This window comes from Chlamydotis macqueenii, chromosome 29 (genome assembly GCF_036417535.1).
Source record: "Chlamydotis macqueenii isolate bChlMac1 chromosome 29, bChlMac1.mat, whole genome shotgun sequence".
In the NCBI taxonomy this organism is placed as follows: domain Eukaryota; kingdom Metazoa; phylum Chordata; class Aves; order Otidiformes; family Otididae; genus Chlamydotis; species Chlamydotis macqueenii.
Window position 1 is genome coordinate 644,503 of NC_141584.1, and position 18,810 is coordinate 663,312.

The 18,810-nt window shown below is 61.0% G+C and overlaps 2 protein-coding genes across 3 annotated transcripts in view; one reads left to right on the forward strand and one right to left on the reverse strand.

The window, feature by feature from the left end:
* Positions 1 to 1,526: 1,526 nt before the first annotated feature.
* TMEM106C (transmembrane protein 106C) lies at positions 1,527 to 6,048 on the reverse strand. The gene is made up of 8 exons (XM_086768745.1): positions 5,992 to 6,048; positions 5,135 to 5,355; positions 4,964 to 5,027; positions 4,278 to 4,437; positions 4,042 to 4,182; positions 3,738 to 3,787; positions 3,392 to 3,445; positions 1,527 to 2,989 (listed from the first exon to the last, which is right to left on the reverse strand). The coding sequence occupies exons 2-8, from the start codon at positions 5,325 to 5,327 to the stop codon at positions 2,830 to 2,832; spliced, it is 822 nt and encodes a 273-aa protein (XP_086624871.1). The 5' UTR covers positions 5,328 to 5,355; positions 5,992 to 6,048; the 3' UTR covers positions 1,527 to 2,829.
* Positions 6,049 to 14,323: 8,275 nt separating this feature from the next.
* VDR (vitamin D receptor) overlaps positions 14,324 to 18,810 on the forward strand; it is a 38,797-nt gene continuing 34,310 nt past the window's right edge. The window contains exon 1 of one of the 2 annotated variants that reach the window (XM_086768735.1): positions 14,324 to 14,478. The gene's annotated coding sequence lies outside the window, so the exon portion shown is untranslated. Of the gene's footprint in view, positions 14,479 to 14,819; positions 14,939 to 18,810 lie in introns of those variants that run through there. The other variant, XM_086768736.1, reaches the window with a different exon arrangement.

The following is an 18,810-nucleotide window of genomic DNA, read 5'->3' on the forward strand; positions in this document are numbered from 1 at the left end:
AACAACCAAAAAACCCAACACACACTCCAAAAAGCCAAAAAAAAAGGGAGGGGAAAAGTATTTTAAGTGAAAAAAATCTTGAAACACCAGGAGCCGACACAGCAGCCACGAGGTTTTTGTCCCACTGTCCCCCTGAACAGAACCCGGCCGAGCGGAGGCAAGCGCTGGGTACACCACTGCGAGAAACCAGTAAAACCAGTGGGGAGGACGCCGCCGAGACCAATCCTCACGCAAATCAGTACGACCACGGCCAGGGCATGCCCTGCGACCCTCCTCCCCACGAAATTTGTCCTGTTTTGTGCACGTAAAAATGTAATTTCAGGATGCATTTCGCATGACGCTGACATCTCGTAAAGCAGCTGCGCCTTTAGGGTCTCATGAAAAGTTACATATGTAAATTCCTCTCTCAAACGGGCTTGCTAATTAGAGGAAAAGCCCCAGTAGTTCAAATTTTTATTTTTTTTTAAACTACCTTGAAGAAAACGAGCCCACGAACCCCACCGGAGTTACAAACACGCTTGAGCTTTGCATGCAGGACGCAACAGGCAGCTGTTGACGGGGGGCTTTCGGAGTTTCACGGCAGCGCTTTTGTGAAAAACCTCGGCTTTTTGCATCCCTTGCTAGTGTGGTTTTTCATTAAGAGAAATTACAACTTTAAAGGATTAAAACCCCCTTTCAAAAACGCTACTTTGGGGCCCTCATCTCAATTTTAAACACTCACAGCCGGCAGCTCAGCAGCAACTGCTCCGGCTAAAGCACCTGAGGCAGCCTCGCAGGGCTGGGATCTTTAAAAAAACATTGGCAGAAGAAATTCATTAAAGGGAATTGGGGGATTAGGAAGGATTTTCAAAATAAAACGCCCTTTAAAGGCCGAGGGCTTTGCCACGTGACCCGCGGGGCACTTCTCGTTACGAGGGCTCCGGCTCACCGCTGCCGGCTGCCACACCACTAATTTGGGGTGAAACCCCTCTCCTGTTCAGCCAAGCAGCAGGTTCAGGGTTCCTGCTGCAGCACCCAGCGAGCCCCCCCCAAATCACCCAGTTAAAAGCAACCCCCCGCAGCAGGCAGCTTTTGAGACCTGGCCACGAGGAGCAGGAGAGCACGCGTTATCTCCAGGGCTGCAGCCAAAGACGCCGGCGCGGGTGGGAAAGGCAACGCTGGGGAGCGGGAGGCTGCGTCACCCCGCAAAGAGAAATCAAACCAGCCAGCACCGAGCAGGGCCAGGCTGCCGAGAGGGAGGCAGCTCGGGAAACGAGATGGACAAGGAGCAGAGTGTGTGATTTCCTCATCTTCCTTAAAAAAAGAAAGTTTAACTCATCATAAATTGGGGGGTTTGGGGAAGTTGTGCGAGAAGCTCGTGATCGAGATCACCAGGGACCACGCAGCGTGACAGCCACTGAATGTGGGTCAATGACTCCGTCCCCAAAAATCATCAGCAAGAGAGCACCACAGAGCACTGACTCCAGGACAAAGTTTGATTTCCACCGGAGAAAGGCAGAGCTTTTCAGACAAAGGACACTACACCGTAACACACAACTCTGCTTTAATAAGTAGCATTCAGATCTAGAAACCCCGCTCGGCCGAAACGCCACTGCTTATAAAAAGGGCAAGGTGTGTTTTGATTTCACACGCGCACAAAGTCAAGCATCCTTCACCGAAAGCCACCACGATCCGTGTCCCCCGCAGCCTTTACCTGTGCTTCGTCCCCACACGCGCGCGCACAGCCTGGCGCCCAACAGGCAGCCGAAGGCGTAGGGGCAGGCAGAGCGGAATCGAGGGCAGCTGTAGCGATCACATTGCAGAAAAACTGCACGGGGCAGGCACAGAATGAAACCCTCCGAGCCGGGAACGGTGCGCGTCCGCAGCGAGAGCCGCGGCAGGCTGAGCTTTCAGGTTTATTTGCTCAGCATGCAGCTGATGCCATCCGCGGGCAACGGCTGGAGATAGGCCTTTGAAACCCAAACCCCCACCAAAACCAGTTTAAATCCGCGCTTGTTTGTGGCGGTCGCGAGTCCAAAACACCACTGAGCTACGAGCTCCCCGGCTCCAGAGACTCCGCAGCCGCTGAACGCGGGGAGAGGAGCGTTCAGAGCCGCGCGCGGAGGAGGAGGAAGGTCCGGCTCACACAGAGCCTTCGCACGGCCCCAGCAGCGCCGTGCTCACCGAGGCCGTCCTCGCTCGGACGGCGGTGCGTTGGTGTGGGTTTGCTGTAGGTGGCCTCAGCTGCCAGCAAATAAAACCCGCACAACGGAGAAAGCGCGTTTCGGAGGTCTGGATTCCTCCGCCTCCTCCCAGGGCAAATTACAGAGGTGGGAGCCGTATCCGCGCGTTCCTCACAATCCCTTTTTATCATCCCTGCTTTGAAACGAGCCAGGGACACAGTGCCCCTGGACAAAAGCGGAACAAATAAATTGCACTGAAGTAATTAGTTGACCTTGAAAAGACCCGGCATAGTGCTAGGCTTCAGAACAGCTGCAAAAGTCAAGTCTAAACCTCTGGGATCTTCCGACCCCAAAGCGTGAAGCTCGAGAGTCCAGTTTCCCTGCAAAAACGAGTTCTCCGGAGACGAAGAAGGCGGCTGGCCCAGCAGGACCCCGACTTCGGGAAGGGACCCGCGTGCTCGCACACGAGCAACACCCCACGCGGGTTTCGTGGGCAGGTCAGCCGCGCAGCCCCGCTGCACGTGGAAAAGCGCGAAAGGGACCCGGAGCTTTCAAACATCTCCCACCAATGTCACTCATGATCCCTCTGCTTCCGTTTGGAAGCTCCCGGTCCCTTCTAGAAATCCATCGGCACAGCCGCCCGCCACGGAAAGCGTCGCCCGCGCCCTCAGGGTTTGCTCTCGGCTTTGGCTGCACCTCGCGTGGAGGGGGAGGGCGGCGGCAGCGGGTCCTGGGCAGCCGTGGAGTTGGTGCTGCAGTCCACGTAGTGGTAGGTTTCCAAAGCGCTCTGCGTCACGTGGCCGATGTAGGAGAGCTTCACCGACGTCCTGGCAGGGGGGAGAGCTGCTTAGCGGGGACAGGACCTGCGACAGCCAGCCCTTTATCAAAATAAAACGCCCAGCAGGTTCTACACTCGTCACACAGCTCCTCTTCCCCCTCTGCAGATCCTCTCACTTTTTTTTTCCCCCAGGATTGCTCACTGCAGCAGGCAGGGGAACGCAGAGGGCAGCGGCGGAGCACTCCGCCCCTCACGTGAAAGCTCAGCGCGGAGCAGCCTGGTGTCCTCTCCTCTCTTACATTTCCCCCAGCTGTGTCAACTGGCCCGGATTAAAAGCTGACACAGAGAAGCAGGCTGGGGTGCTTGCCAAGCGGAATTTTCTCCGCGTACCCCAGACTCGCTGCGGCAGCAATTCCGTTTTGAGTCAGGCGCCGAGCAGGGAGCCACCTACCTCATGAAGATCACTATGTTATGCACCTTCACCTTGGGAAACGTGCAGAAGAAACTGGAAGAGATCAAAACAAAGAAGTAGGTCAGCTCGGGCCGAGCGGCAGAGACGCTTGGGTTTCTCGGTATCTTCTAACGAAGTTTTCCCTTCGGTGCTAACTCAGCTCGAGACACGGTCCAAAAAAGCACGTCACAGCATCCCGAGAGAGCGGCCTTTCAAGTCATTTCTAGTAAACAGTTACTTTCCAGGAAGCTAGCAGAAAACAAGTCATTTCCAGAGCAAATTCTAATGAAAGCAGCTTAAACCTGCCCTCTTTCCTGGCTACGTGCAGAGAGTAGTAAATCCTTACTACACATAGGAGAAGGGTCCTCCCAGCTCCGCCTTCACAGTGAAATTCACCTGTAAGGGAGAAAAGAAAAACACATTAGCGTGCAGCTTGAGCTCAAATCCGTCCCTTTTTCAGGGCCTTTCCTGCCTTCTGTCGCCTTTCAGCTGGCGTGCGTAAAGCGCAGCCTGCTCCGGCCACGAGGTTATTTTGCCAAGCAGAGCTTTAAGGTCTAGGCAGACTATCACCACGTCAACTGGCAGCAGCACACAAGTTTCACCCTCGGCGTGGCGACGCTTGTATTCTAAGTGCAGTGGCAGATGATTACCAGCTTGTCACTCAGCGGCTGGATGCTGGAGACGTTGGTGATCTGCTGCGTTCCCACCACCGTGTTCATGTACTGCACCTGGCTGGTCAGGCTGGTCACCGTCACCGAGTAGAAGTTGGAATTCCTGATCCGTAAGGTGGCCTGGATGGAGAAAAGGGGGCAGATGTGAGGAGCAGCGACCTTCCTGGCAGCTCAGCGCAGAATTTATTCCCCTCAGGAACGCAGGAAAACTTTACCGTGATGGCAAGAACGACAACAGAGTTCTTCTTGTCGAACCAAACCCGAACCACTTTAATGCCGTCGTCGTCCACCAGGACCGAGTGCGGGAACAGGAAGAAAACCACCAGCCCCGACACCAGCAGGCAGAGCAGCACGGAGAGCAGCACGTACAGCTTCCTGGAAGGGGCAGGGAAGGGGTCACCTCCTGGGCCCTAACACAGCAGCTGCAGTTTTCCATCTGAAACCCGAGCTGGCAGCAAACAACACGCGTTTGTTCTTCCCTGGAAGACCCGCAGAAGTGCTGCCCTAACGTTTTCGATATCTGAAGTTGCTCAAAACAGTCATCCTCTAAGCAGCTGATTTTTCGGTAATGAGTAACCAAAGAACCACTTTTGCCCGCACCGTGTTTTCACAATCTAGTATTTTCGCTGTTGGTACGGCAGTTTTTTTTCTAAAAGCTCCAGTAAAGGGCAGGGGGCTGAAGCGTGTGAGTAGGATCATTGTTTCCACGTTCACCCCACAGTGGGATTTCGCGGGAAGTATTTAAGGTTACACTTTAAGTTGTATTTGTTGGCATACTTGCATGGAAACAAGCCACTAGCTGAAAGAGAGCCTGCAGACAGGGTGAAGCGTTTGCTTGCAGCAGTAAGCGACACGAGAGCCCTGTTTGCTCTTTGCATTCCCTCTCTCTCCACACACTTACGTTCTCTGCGGACGAAGCCGCTGGTCGCTGTAGGGTATCAGAGCCACCAGCTCGTTTACCTGCTCTGGAAAGCAAAAGGAACGTGCTGAGCGATTCTGTAGACGGGCAAGGTCGCTCACGTGAATAAGCGACCTTTTCTTTTTTATACTGAAGCCCAGGAGGAGCAGTCACCTGTGGGAATGCAGCCAGTGCCTTGGCAGGTGGGACAGGTGATGCTGTCCTGACCCGTGAATTCAACGTATGGGAACTTGGCAATGTCTTCCACGCGGTCCCGGCTGTCGAGTAAGTCATCATCGTCATCCGCAGCCTTCTTCCTCTGCCCGGAGGCAGCGTTATTCACGGAGAGGGAAAGCGCAGAGCCCATTGCAGCTGCTGCAGAAGAGGCACGTAACCTGGGAGAGGGGCAGCGAGAGCAGCCCTGGTCGTTAAACGGGCTTTCAGCCTGCTTCAGGGAAACCCCGCCTGAAATACAGGCGTGAAGGGAACAACCACCCCACCCGAGAGCAGCCCCAACACCCCACACAGAGACACGCTCCCGGGGGGCCTGACACCCAACACAGCCCCCCCTCTCTCCTTGGTCACTTCCCCAGCACCCTACAAGAAGGGGCACCCTGCACAGGGACACCGCAGGGGAGGTTTACTCCCACACAGCCCCTCAGAACAGAACAGACCCCCTCCCCCCCAAACCCAACACCCACAGAGACACACCTACACCCCCAGGACCCCCCAAAGAGAGACACAGCCCTCCCCCACAGGCAGCCGGGCCTTCTTACCCCCTCACCCCAAAAAACACAGACACATCGCCCCCCCCACAGGGGCCTACCTGCCCACCACACCCCCCCCCCCCGAGCCCCACCACCCCTCAGAGCCCCCACCCTCCGAAAAGGCTGCCCCTCTCAAACAGCCCCACAGGGCCCTGCCCCCCCCCACCCGCTCGGGGACACCCCCCGGCCAAAAGGGCCCCCAAAAAGCACCCCCAGCCCCGCGCAGCCCCGCGCAGCCCCTCACACCCGCCGCCACAGCCTCACCCCCTTCTGCGCAGCCGCCGTCCCTATGACAACGCCGCGAGGCGGCGGTGGGCGGAGCCCAGCCCTCGCCACACCCCCTCCGGCGCAGGCGCACAGCGCGCAGGGCGGGGAGGGAGGGAGAGGGCGCGTTTTCACAGACCCCGCCCCCGACAACGCCCCGCCCAATGCACGCCCGGGCGGGGCGTTTCGTCACCGGGGCGCCCCGCCCAGCAGGGTAATGGGCGGGGCGATGTGGGGCCCCGCCCAGCCGTGACGAAACGCCCCGCCCGGGCGTGCCGCCCCCTCAGGGCGCATGCGCCGCACGGCAGCGGGGCGGTGCCCGCGACCCCACCCTTCTGGCGAGGCTGAGGGGCGTGTCCGACAGCACGCATGCGCCGGAGCCACGCGGGGGGCTCTGTGGGAGGGGCGCGGCTGAGTCAGCTGAGGTGGGCGTGTCAGCATGCGCATGCGCAGGTAGGGAAGGGCGCGGCATTGCGTGCGCACGCGCACACACAGGGCTGGCCCGCGGGGTGGGGCGCGCAGGCGCAGGAGAGTCTCAGGCGATGGTTCGCACCGGGATGAGGGACCCCGTCCCAGTACGGAGCCCTTTGCACCAGTATGAGGGCCCTTGTCCCAGTATGGAGCCCCCCACCCCAGTATGAGGGCCCCATCCCAGTATGGAGCCCCCCACAACAGTATGAGAGCCCCCATCCCAGTATGGAGCCCCCCCCTCACACCAGTATGAGGGCCCCTGTCCCAGTATGGAGCCTTTCTACACCAGTATAAGGGCCCCATCCCAGTATGGAGCTCCCCCCACACCAGTATGATCATCCCCGTCCCAGTATGGAGCCCCCCACACCAGTATGAGAGCCCCCATCCCAGTATGGAGCCCCCCCCCACCAGTATGAGGGCCCCCGTCCCAGTATGGAGCCTTTCTACACCAGTATAAGGGCCCCATCCCAGTATGGAGCTCCCCCCACACCAGTATGATCATCCCCGTCCCAGTATGGAGCCCCCCACACCAGTATGAGAGCCCCCATCCCAGTATGGAGCCCCCCCTCACACCAGTATGAGGGCCCCCGTCCCAGTATGCAGCCTTTCTACACCAGTATAAGGGCCCCATCCCAGTATGGAGCTCCCCCCACACCAGTATGAGCATCCCCGTCCCAGTATGGAGCCCCCCCCATCAGTATGAGGGCCCCCATCCCAGTATGGAGCCCTCCCCACACCAGTATGAGAGCCCCCATCCCAGTATGGAGCCCCCCCCATCAGTATGAGCATCCCCGTCCCAGTATGGAGCCCCCCCCATCAGTATGAGAGCCCCCATCCCAGTATGAAGCCCTCCCCACACCAGTATGAGGGCCCCCATCCCAGTATGGAGCCCTCCCCACACCAGTATGAGGGCCCCCATCCCAGTATGGAGCCCCCCCCACACCAGTATGAGGGCCCCCATCCCAGTATGGAGCCCTCCCCACACCAGTATGAGGGCCCCCATCCCAGTATGGAGCCCTCCCCACACCAGTATGAGGGCCCCCATCCCAGTATGGAGCCCCCCCCACACCAGTATGAGGGCCCCCATCCCAGTATGGAGCCCCCCCCATCAGTATGAGGGCCCCCATCCCAGTATGGAGCCCCCCCCACCCCAGTATGAGGGGGTGTGTGTGGCTGTGTGAGCCCGTCTCATGCCGCGTGTGTTTGTGCAAGGCCGTGTGCGTGCTGCTGCGAGGCTCTGCGTGCTTGTGCACACTCGTGCAAGGCCGTGCGCACTCACGGGAGGTGCTTGTGCGAGGTCGTGTGTGCTTGTGCACGCCCGTGTGAGGCCATGCAACGCCGTGTGCGCTTGTGCGTGCTCGTGCAAGGTCACACGTGCTTGTGCAAGGCCGTGTGCTCGTGTGAGGCTCTGCAGGGCCACGCATGTTCGTGCACGTTCCTGCGAGCTCGTGTGAGGCCGTGCAAGACCGCGCCCGCTCGTGCCAAACGCGCGAGGCCGTGCACGCTCGGCACGCTCACCGACGTCGCTTCCTTCTCCCCGGCGCTGCTGGGGGGTCCCTGCGGGGCCTGAGCACCGCGACGCCGGGGGTCTCAGCACCACAACCCCAGGGGCCTGAGCACCGCCACCCCGGGGGTCTCAGCACCGCCACCCCGGGGGCCTGAGCGCCACAACCCCGGGGGCCTGAGCGCCGCGACGCCGGGGGTCTCAGCACCGCCACCCCGGGGGCCTGAGCACCGCAACCCCGGGGGTCTCAGCACCGCAACCCCGGGGGCCTGAGCACCGCAACCCCGGGGGCCTGAGCACCGCAACCCCGGGGGTCTCAGCACCACGACCCCGGGGGTCTCAGCACCGCCACCCCGGGGGCCTGAGCACCGCAACCCCGGGGGTCTCAGCACCGCAACCCCGGGGGTCTCAGCACCGCCACCCCGGGGGCCTGAGCACCGCAACCCCGGGGGTCTCAGCACCGCAACCCCGGGGGTCTCAGCACCGCCACCCCGGGGGCCTGAGCACCGCAACCCCGGGGGTCTCAGCACCGCAACCCCGGGGGCCTGAGCACCGCAACCCCGGGGGTCTCAGCACCGCAACCCCGGGGGCCTGAGCACCGCAACCCCGGGGGTCTCAGCACCGCAACCCCGGGGGTCTGAGCACCGCAACCCCGGGGGTCTCAGCACCACAACCCCGGGGGCCTGAGCACCGCAACCCCGGGGGTCTCAGCACCGCAACCCCGGGGGCCTGAGCACCGCAACCCCGGGGCCTGAGCACCGCAACCCCGGGGGTCTCAGCACCACAACCCCGGGGGCCTGAGCACCGCGACATCGGGGGTCTCAGCACCACAACCCCGGGGGCCTGAGCACCGCAACCCCGGGGGTCTCAGCACCACAACCCCGGGGGCCTGAGCACCGCAACCCCGGGGGTCTCAGCACCGCGACGCTGGGGGCCTGAGCACCGCGACCCCGGGGGCCTGAGCACCGCGACATCGGGGGTCTCAGCACCACGACTCTGGGGGCCTGAGCGCCGGAGGTCTCAGCACCGCGACACCGGAGGCCTGAGCACCGCGACGCTGGGGACCTGAGCACCGCGATTACGGGGGTCTGAGCACCGCGATTCCGGGGGTCTCAGCACCACGACCACGGGGGCCTGAGCACCGCGACCCCGGGGGACTGAGCGCCGTGACCCCGGGGACCTGAGCACCGCGACTTCGGGGGTCTCAGCACCACGACCCCGGGGGCCTGAGCGCCACGACCCCGGGGGACTGAGCACCGCGACGTCAGGTGTCTCAGCACCATGACTCTGGGGGGCCTGAGCACCGGGGGTCTCAGCACCGCGACCCTGGGGGCCTGAGCACCGCGACGCCGGGGGTCTTAGCACCACGACTCCAGGGGCCTGAGCACCGCGACGCTGGGGGTCTCAGCACCACGACTCTGGGGCCCTGAGCACCGGGGGTGTCAGCACTGCGACCCTGGGGGCCTGAGCACCGCGACTCCGGGGGTCTGAGCACCACGACGCCGGGGGTCTCAGCACTGCGACTCCGGGGGCCTGAGCACCGCGATGCCGGGGGTCTGAGCACTGCGACGCTGGGGGTCTGAGCACCGCGACTTCGGGGGTCTCAGCACCACGACCTCAGGGGTCTGAGCACTGTGACGCCGGGGGTCTCAGCACTGCGACTCCGGGGGCCTGAGCACCGCGATGCCGGGGGTCTGAGCACTGCGACGCTGGGGGTCTGAGCACCGCGACTTCGGGGGTCTCAGCACCACGACCTCAGGGGTCTGAGCACTGTGACGTCGGGGGTCTCAGCACCACGACGCCGGGGGCCTGAGCACCGCAACACCAGGGGCCTGAGCACCACGACCCCGGGGGTCTCAGCACCGCGACCCCAGGCTCCACACCCGGGGACGCCCGTGCCGCGGGGGAAAAGTCCTGCGGAAAATCCCCAGTTCGCCCCAGTTCCCTCCCAGAACGGCCCGTGGCTCTGTGCCCGCGTGACGGCGGCACCAGCGCGCTCTCCGCTCCGTCTCCGTTGTTATTCCCCCCAGCTGCCCTGATGGTTTTATTTTTTTTTTCCCCCCAATTTTACGGCTCGAAGGCCCTGGTGCAGCAGCCGGGTCAGCCCAGCACTGCCCCCAGCACCGGCCCCCCCAGCATTCCAAGGTTCCTAAACCTCAAATTTTGGGGAAAAAAAGCCCAACCAGCCCTTCCCCCCCCAGCCCCGACGGCTCCGGGCCGGGAGCACGCGAAAACGCCTCGCGTGGATCAACGTTTATTCACGAAACTCGCTCTCCTGCAGACGCTGGAGGGTTGTTTTTTTTTTTTCTGCCGCAACAAACGTGAGAACCTCGTGGAAAACTGAATTCCTTCCCCTCGCAATCGCCCGAACCATCGCAATTAAATATTTCCACGCTGCGGAGGCAGACGCCTCCCGCGCACCGCGGCCGTCGGATCCGCTCTCCCGTGCGGCGCCGATGGAAACTTTACGGATCATTTATTCTCTCCTTCCCAGGAGCAAAATGTCAGGGAGAGGGAGGCTTCCCAGCTCACTTCCCCCCCTCCCCGCGCTAATTGCCACCTGCTAATTGCCTAATTACGGGCTGCGCATCTCCCGTCACCCCCGAGATGCTCGTTGCACGCCCGAGGAAGCTGCTGGGTGCGGGGCTGACCCCTGCGGACGCTGCGAAGGGCGCGTTGAGAGCGGATGGGGATGGGGAAATATTCACCGAGCCCCCCGGGGATGGGCTGCAGAGTGAGCTCAACCCTATATTAGACAACAGAGAATCCCCAGAGGCGGGAAAGACGCTGCCCTTCAAGACAACGGTGCAAAATCCCGCAGCAGCCTCCCCTCAGCCCCTCTTGCTGGAGGGATTTCTGCAGCCCGCGTGCGCGGCTCCTCACCGGCACCGAGGACGCGCCGGTCGCGGGGATGCGACGGCGAGCGAGGCAGCGCCAGGATCCGGCCCCGACTCCCCCGCGCGAGGTGGATCCGGAGGGAAGAAGCAGCAGGAGAGCTGCCGGGAAACGGCTAAAAGCACCGCGCGGCGTGAGAGGGGGAGAGGTTCAGCCTCTCACCGGCCTTCCCCGTAGCTGGGGGCGCACACGCGGCCGTGGCCGTGCGAAAAGGTGGGAATTTTTTACGGAGTTGAGGCGCACGCCGCACCGGTGCGGGCAGGGCCGGGTCAGCGGGGCATCGGCTGCGCCAGGGCCGGGGGGGTATTTGTACAATAAACGGCGGCGGTGGCGAAAATGGGCAGCGGTGGGATGGGCACGTGCAGAGTCGCCCCGGCCCAGTCGGCAGCCCGCTCCCCGCCCTCCCGAAAAAGTTCTGCGCCGCTAAATCGTCCGTAATGAGCTCCCATTTCTTCCCAGACGTCGTTTGCTCTCGTCGGCCTCATTAAATCCATTTGGGAACGGCGAGCGAAGCGCTTTCCCCACGCAGACGAGAGCTGCCGAACCCGGTGATCGCAGCGGGGGGGCGGTGATTGCCGTCTGCCGCGCTCGCCTGCGCCGGGGGCTCATTTTCTCCGGGGGTTTTGGGTTTAGGAGCACCTGATAAACCCTGCGGGCATCGCGCGGGGGCTGTCTGAATCAGTTCTTCCGCTTGTACTCAAAGTTGCTGTCGGCTGCACCCCGGCTGGGGTTTTTGAGGATGGAAAAGGGAGAAACGGCCAAATACCCTGAGTTTTTCAGACTGGGGGTGCAACGCGCCTGGGCGACGGAGTGGCTTCGCCGCCGGCCGAACCGGCTCAGCCCAAATCCCTGTGCTCCAAGTTTGGCCCACGTCACCGGCAGCAGGATTTCGAGGGCAGCACTGGTGACCCAGCCGGTCGCGTCGTCCCGAATATCGCCGGTATCCCGCGGGTCCTTGGTCCCCGGACCCACGAGGGCTTCGCACGGGCTCGGTTCGTGCCTGGGACGCGAAGCCCTGGGCTCTGCCGCGTGTCGAGGGTGGCTCCGGAGCATCCCGGAGGCTGGGAACAGCCACGACTCCGCCGGGAACCTGCCCACCACCCTTGGTCGTGGATGCCGCCGGCGCTCGGAGCGGCGCCGAGGCCCTTGCGGATGCTGCTGTCGGGAGGCGGAGGATGAATCAGCTCTCCCTCTGCCCTTGCTCTGATCGGAAAAGCAGGAGAGCTCTCCCGAGGCTGGGATAAAGCCGAGCGGCTGCAGGTCTCTTGGGCGTCCTCCCAAAAACGGCAAACGAGGGAGAGGAGCCCGGCGGATGCTGCAGCCGCAGAAGCCAGAGCGGAGTTTTGTTTGCTGGGTGACGAACGCGGCGAGCGCTCCTAGCGAGTTCTCCGCCTGGAAATCCGGAAGGGAAGCAGCCCCTGAACCACTGCTGGCTCCAGCTCCAGGAGACGCCGTAGGCAAAACGGGGCAGGGCCACCCGACCGCGCTCAGGGAGGTGACAGTTTGCCCCGAGTGCTGGGGTGGGCGCTGTCGTACTGGTGGTGCTTGCCCTGTGTAGTGGTTTAGCTCCGGTTGGCAATCGAGCACCACGCCGCCGCTCGCTCACCCTCCCCAGGGGATGGGGGAAGAAAAGAAAACTCGTGGGTTGAAATAAAGGCGGTTCAGTAGGACAGCAAAAGAAAATGTAATGAATGGATATATGGAATAATTATAATAATGTTAATAGAAAAAAAAGAGAATAATTTAAAAAACCAAACCAACCCAACAGCGAGTGATGCACAACTCTCAGCACCTGGCGACCCGGTGACCGATTCAGCCCGTCCGAGCAGCGATCACGGAATGAAAAAAACAAACCTGTAAACGATCCTGGAATGATTCCGAAAGGAGAGAGAGAGGGAAAAAAAAGAGCGAGCTCCCCGGCCCACCGCCCCGTTAAGGACTGAGCGTGGCGTTCTGGGGCGGGTGCTCTTTTTGGCCGGTTTGGGTCAATTATGCCGGGGTCCGGTACCGGCACACGGGCGAATCCTGGGAAGCCGGACGCGGACCTTGGGCTCTTCGGCGACAGTTTCCATTTCATGAGCAATTTTACCGCAGCTTATCGACATTTTTCACATCCCAAACCCGAAACGCAGCGGGTGCCCGGGGGGAAATCAACCCCGCCCCCGCTGACACCGGAACGCGCGCGGCGGGGAAACCGCGAAACGGCCACGTGCGAGCTCCCGCCAGCCCCCGCCGCGACCCCAGGGGGCGGGGACTCGGGCACGGCGAACCTTATATGGAGCTGGGAGGCGGGGCCGCGCCGGCACGGGCGAGGCGGGGAAGGGGGCGTGGCCCCAGCGAGGGGCGGGGCGCGGGGACGAGCGGTTCCCGTCAAAAGGCGGCTCCGGGGCGGTGGGGGAGGGAGGGGGCGGCGGTGCCGGGAGCGGCAGGTACCGTGGGCCCGCGTGGGCCCTGTTTCCTGGGGGGAGAGCCCGCCGTGGGCTCGGTCTCGGGGGCGGCCCTGGCTCCGGTGGGCGCCGGGACACGGGTGGTGCCGAGTGGGGGGGGGGGGACACCCCCACGGAGCGGGGGATGCGGGTGTGGGAGGGGGCGACCGGTGGCCGGAGGGGCACGGGCGTGGGGTCACCCGTGGGTTCCCTGCCAGTTGAAGGGTACTGGAGGGGTGTGCTGAGTCCCTCCACTGTGGGGGTCCTGTGTGGGTATGGGGGCTCCCCCAGTGCCCTGGGGGTCCCACGTGGATGCAGGGCTCCATGTGTTCCCCATCATGGTTTGGGGGTCCTCACCCTGTGTCTCCCCTCAGGGCCTCCCCTGCCAAAACTGGGGTCCCTTTAAAGTTGAGGAGGGGTCCTGATTCCCCCCAGCCTCCCTCTGGGAGGTTGGCTCTGGGGGTGGCTCTGGGGGTGGCTGCTGGTTTTGGAGGGGGGTGTCAGGTTCCCCCCAGTGCTGCCCAGTCTCAGGTGGGCTCAGAAGTGAGTGCTTGGCTTGGAGCTGGGGGGTGGATGTGGCTATGTTGGGGGTGCTTTCCCCCCTCCCCAAATTCTGCCTGACTTAACTCTTTCTGGGCTGGCCAGCAATTCCACTCTGGGGTCAGTGTGAGGTGGGGACAAACTGGACCCAGTCACGTCCCCCATGTTGCTGTGACACCCTCCCCCCACCATTTCCCCTCCGCAGCCCTGAGCCCCTTCCCCAACTTTGCCCTCTGTCCCTCATCGTGGAAAGTCACCCCCGTCCCGTCCCCCTCTGGGGCTCCCTTTTTGGGGGGGGCTGTCTCTGAACTGGTGAGTTACTGGGATGCTGAACTGGTGTTTGAGGCTTTTCACCCTGTTTTTTATCAGCAGGCTGGTCTCTGACTCAGGTCCCTGATTAATGATCACCTTCCAAACGCATCTTAAGCTAAATCTCCCAATTAAGTTGTTTTTTTGTTTTTTTGTTTTTTTTAAGGGAGGGGCGAGATACCAGGCGCCAGGCTGAAACCCCAGCGTGGCCGTGGCCGCACGCGTTTGTAATTCCCTGGTGACTTCTCGCCCGTCGCCGAGCCGTCCCGCTGGCCGCGTCGGATGTGACCGCCGGGATTTTTTCAGCTGCCGCTTCCCAGCGAAAAACCGAAGAGAACGAAGGTACCGGGGATCTTCCTGCAGCTCCTATGTGGTGGGGGGGTAATTTCTCCATAGACCAAGCGGGACAGGACCCAGCACCCAAAGGGAGCCGGGGGAGCGCGGGTGGCGGCTGTGGGACAAGTAGAGGTGCCTGTTCTCTGCGGTGAGCTGCTCCTTCCCCTTTTCCCCTCCCCCTTATTTTGAGCCTGGGGCTGGAGCCTCCGGCGTTAAAAGTTTCTTCAGAAACTGGTTTTCGCGAGAAGCCAGCCCTGGCTTTGCGGCGTTCTGTGGCGCTCTCCTCCCACACGCGCCGGGCAGTGACTCATCTTCCTCCCAGCGCTCGGTTCAAGAAGCGCCAGCGATCTCCGGGCAACGCGCGCTTCTCCTGCCGAAAGGAGACGGATATCTGCTCCGCGTCCCGCGCTGGTCTGCGTGTCGCGGCGGCGCTTCCAGAGAGCGTGAGAGAGCCGGGCTGCCTTGGGTTAGTGCTCCGCGTGCAACGGCAGGGAGGAATATTGAACCTGTCTGCTCGGGGGGAGGAAGTTAAAACTGCAATTAGTCATTTGAATCAAACCTCTTCTTCCTCCTCCAAAGCAGCCGGTTAAAACCGAGTCAAATCAGATCGAGTCGGTAGCGGTCGGCTGCGCCGTGGCTTTCGGATGGGGCATGTGAAAGCATGCTTAAGGCAAAAAAAAAAAGAGAACTAAAATAAAATGCCAGGCTGAGGTTGGGTCATGCTGGGAGCCACGTGTTGGTGTTGCACGGCTTGGGCAGCCGTCCTTCCGGCATGGCGGACCGCGAGGAAGAGGAGGGAGGGAGGCCGGTCAGGTGCAGGAGGCGTTGGCAGATGTCTGCCCGAGATCGCGCTTGCTGTAAACAGATCAGGTGCGAGATCTCGCAGTGGGGTTTTTTGAATGACAAAGGCACGGAGCACGAAAATAGACTTTTCATCAGGCAAGAACTTGCCTCAGGTCGGGTAGGTTTTCGCGAGGTGTTTGTTTCCCGAATCCCGGTGTACTTAAGGCAAAATAGCTGGATAATCCAGCCGCTCCTTCCATTTAATGGCTAACTGTGGCAAAGGCGCTGGCTGTCTCTGTGGCTGGAGCTGCAGCCAGCCGTAAATTTTAACCTGCTGTCCCTGAGCTGAAGCGAAACCAGCCTGGCCCAAACTTTCCGTGGCTGTCGGAGGGGAAATGAAGTCACCGGGAGAGGAATAACCGGAGTTAAAGGCGGCTGTAAGTGGGTCTGCGTCTCCCGTGCGATGTCTGAGCGTGACGGCGTTGTCCTCCGCTTGTGCGAGGGCGGGTGAAGCCATGACAGCACGTCGGCTGCGAGGGGAAGGGGACGGGCGTCTGGGGTGCAGGGTGAGGTCTGATGGCTCCGGCGTGAACCTTGGTCCAATTAAGGCCGCAAATGAGGGCGATCAGCTGATGCTGCAGCGGGAGAAAGATGCGCGGGGGCTGTTTTGTGGGTGGGCGTTGGACGCCGCTCCAAGGGACTTTCCGAAAACCACATCATGTGGGAGAAATTCCATGGAATTCTTCTGTGGAAAGAGGTGTCGCATATGGGGTGCCTTGTTTTGGAAGTGTCTTCTGGGCGGTGGGTTCAATGCGGTGCCCTTCACTGTAAGGGTGGTGAGGCACTGTCCCAGGCTGCCCAGAGAGGCGGTGGATGCCCCATCCCTGGAAACATTCCAGGCCGGGCTGGCCAGGGCTCTGAGTGACCTGATCTAGTGGAAGGTGTCCCTGCCCATGGACTTGGAACTGGATGGTCTTTAAGGTCCATTCCAACCCACACCATTCTATGGTGGCTCAACATGAGCTGCCAACGTGTGTTTGCAGCCCAGAAAGCCAACTGCACCCAAAGCAGCGTGGCCAGCAGGTCGAGGGAGGGGATTCTGGTGAGACCCTCCCTGCAGCACTGCATCCAGCTCTGGAGCCCCCAGTGTCAGAAGGACATGGAGCTGGTGGAGAGGGTCCAGAGGAGGCCACGCAGATGCTCAGAGGCTGGAGCAGCTCTGCTGCGAGGCCAGGCTGGGAGAGCTGGGGCTGTTCAGCCTGGAGAAGAGGAGGCTCCGGGGAGAGCTGAGAGCGGCTCCCAGTGCCCAAAGGGGGCTGCAGGGAAGGTGGGGAGAGACTCTTCAGCAGGGCCTGCTGGGACAGGACGAGGGGTGATGGTTTTAAACCAAAAGAGGGGAGATTCAGACTGGATGTAGGAAATTTTTTACGCTGAGGGTGGTGGAGCACTGGCCCAGATTGCCCAGAGAGGCGGTGGATGCCCCATCCCTGGAAACATCCCAGGCCAGGTTGGCCGGGGCTCTGAGCAACCGGATCCGGTTGGAGATGCCCCTGCTCCTGGCAGGGGGGTTGGGCTGGGTGGGCTTTGAAGGGCCCTTCCCACCCAAACCCATCTGTGATTCTGTTCTATGATTTAAATATGACGCAGCTGGCAAGTGAACGAATGCAGGTGGCATCTACATAATGACGTCACGCCGCTGGGGACATGCCTAGGTGCTGGGCATTGTCCCATCCTGCAGGATGGGCTCATCCTGGACCTGGATGCAGCAGCCCTGGGTGGAGAGCCGTCTGCGTCCCGGTTCCTCCTCGCAGCTGGAGATGCTGGGAACCTGCGATCCAGACGGTGGCTGCCCCCAGCTCCGGCTTGCCGCCGACTCTTTCCTAACCGTGGCTGCGAGGGGGTGGTTCCCCCTTTGGGTAACCTCCTGGTGGTGTCTCTTGGGTAAGAGGTGGCAGCGGAGCGATTCGGCGGCTCTGCTCCGGGGCTTGCGTAACTCGTGCGAAACGGCTCACGCTTGCCGTGCATCACCGAGGCAGGAAGATTGGGGGCGGGGGGCGCGTAAAACAGCCGCCGTGTTTTCAGGCGATGGGCGAAAGTTGTTGCGCCAGCCGGCCGCTCGTCTCGCGGCCCACGGAGGGCGGGCGTGGAGCATCTGGTTTCTGTTCCTGCTTTTGTTCCCCCTTGCACGAGAGCGTGTTTTGGGAGACCCGAAGGTGATGGCTCCTGCGTTGCCATTTCCCAGTCGCCGTCTTCGTCTGCTCCGCTATCGCGGCAAACGCGGGATGCTCGTCCCTGCGGCCAACGCTCTGCAGCGGGGGTGAGGCAGTGTGTTAATTTAAACAGTTTCGTCAGGGTGGGGATTAAAATACCACCCCAGAATGAGAAATGCAAGTGGAACCGCTTCTTGAACTAAATATATTGACCCACAACTTACTGCTGAGCGTTAGCGTGGCGATTGTGGAAAGCACCTCTGATCTGGGCTGCTTGTGTCAAATTTTGTCTGCAAAGTTGTGCCCATGGAGGACACCTGGAGAACCAGGTGAAAATGGAGTTGGACTCGCTGATCCTTGGAGTTCCCTTCCAGTTGAACTATTTTATTCCAGAAATGAAAAGTACCTTTTTTTTTAGTTTAGAGCAAGACCTGGGTGCCGGCGTTGGGCTGACAGCCCACGAGAACAGCTTGTGCCCCTGGGGTTGGGAGAGGGAAGGACGGTTAGAGCAGGGCGTAAGGAACGTAAATGACAAGGGGAGCAAAAGTCCAGGGAGATAAGGGAGGTCAGAGGCTCTCCAAAGTTTTAAAATGCAGCTTCTCAGCAGTGACCTGAAGAGGCAGATGTGATGGCCGGGGCCCAGGTCTCCTCTTATGGCCGAGAGACCTCGGTGTGACTTTGGCTGAAGGACCAGGGTGGTGACCACTGCCACCCTCGCCTGCTTCCACCTCCGTTTCAAGCGTTTGCTGAATCAGCAGCAACTCGAGCACGGTTTTTCCTTATCTGTGGTGGTTAACGGCGGTATCAGTGTAAACCTTGCATGTGTCAGTGACTTTTGGCTACTAATAAATGGAAGTGGGGTGTAAAAGTGGTGAAAAACAATACCTGGAACCTTTATCTGTGTATCTAAAAGTGGTTTCCTCATTGCCAGAAATACATGCTGCCTGCCCAAGGCGTCGGGGCCCGCTGACGTGATTTCTGAGCCGCGATTTTTCCCGGTCAGTGGGATACAGGTGAGTGACTCTCCTGGTCTCAAACAAAAGCCCTGTGTGTGTTTACGGTTCCCAGAGGGTTTTGGTGGAAGCACTGGTGTGCTGGATGAGGTGAGTCAGGTTCAAAAGTGACGTTCGTGACACACAATGCCTTTCTACTCTCGAAAAATCTGTGCCTTTTCCTAAGGGTTTTCACACCAGGAGCCCGCTCTCCCCTTTGCTCCAGACGTTTCTATCCCAAAAAGCCCGGCTCACGTAGGAGCCATTTCAATTTCTCAACGCCAGGCTGCAACGCGCGACGCCTCCCGCTTTATCGGTGCTCCCGCTCCCCCAGCTCGCTTGGGCAAGAAGCC

Excerpts from the sequence above, each read along its gene's own strand:
- TMEM106C (XM_086768745.1), bottom strand. The coding sequence starts at position 5,327 with ATGGGCTCTGCGCTTTCCCTCTCCGTGAATAACGCTGCCTCCGGGCAG. Across the intron at positions 4,183-4,277 it reads TTGTCGTTCTTGCCATCACG|GCCACCTTACGGATCAGGAA; the intron begins GTAAAGTTTTCC and ends TTCTCCATCCAG. Across the intron at positions 2,990-3,391 it reads AACATAGTGATCTTCATGAG|GACGTCGGTGAAGCTCTCCT; the intron begins GTAGGTGGCTCC and ends CCCCCCTGCCAG.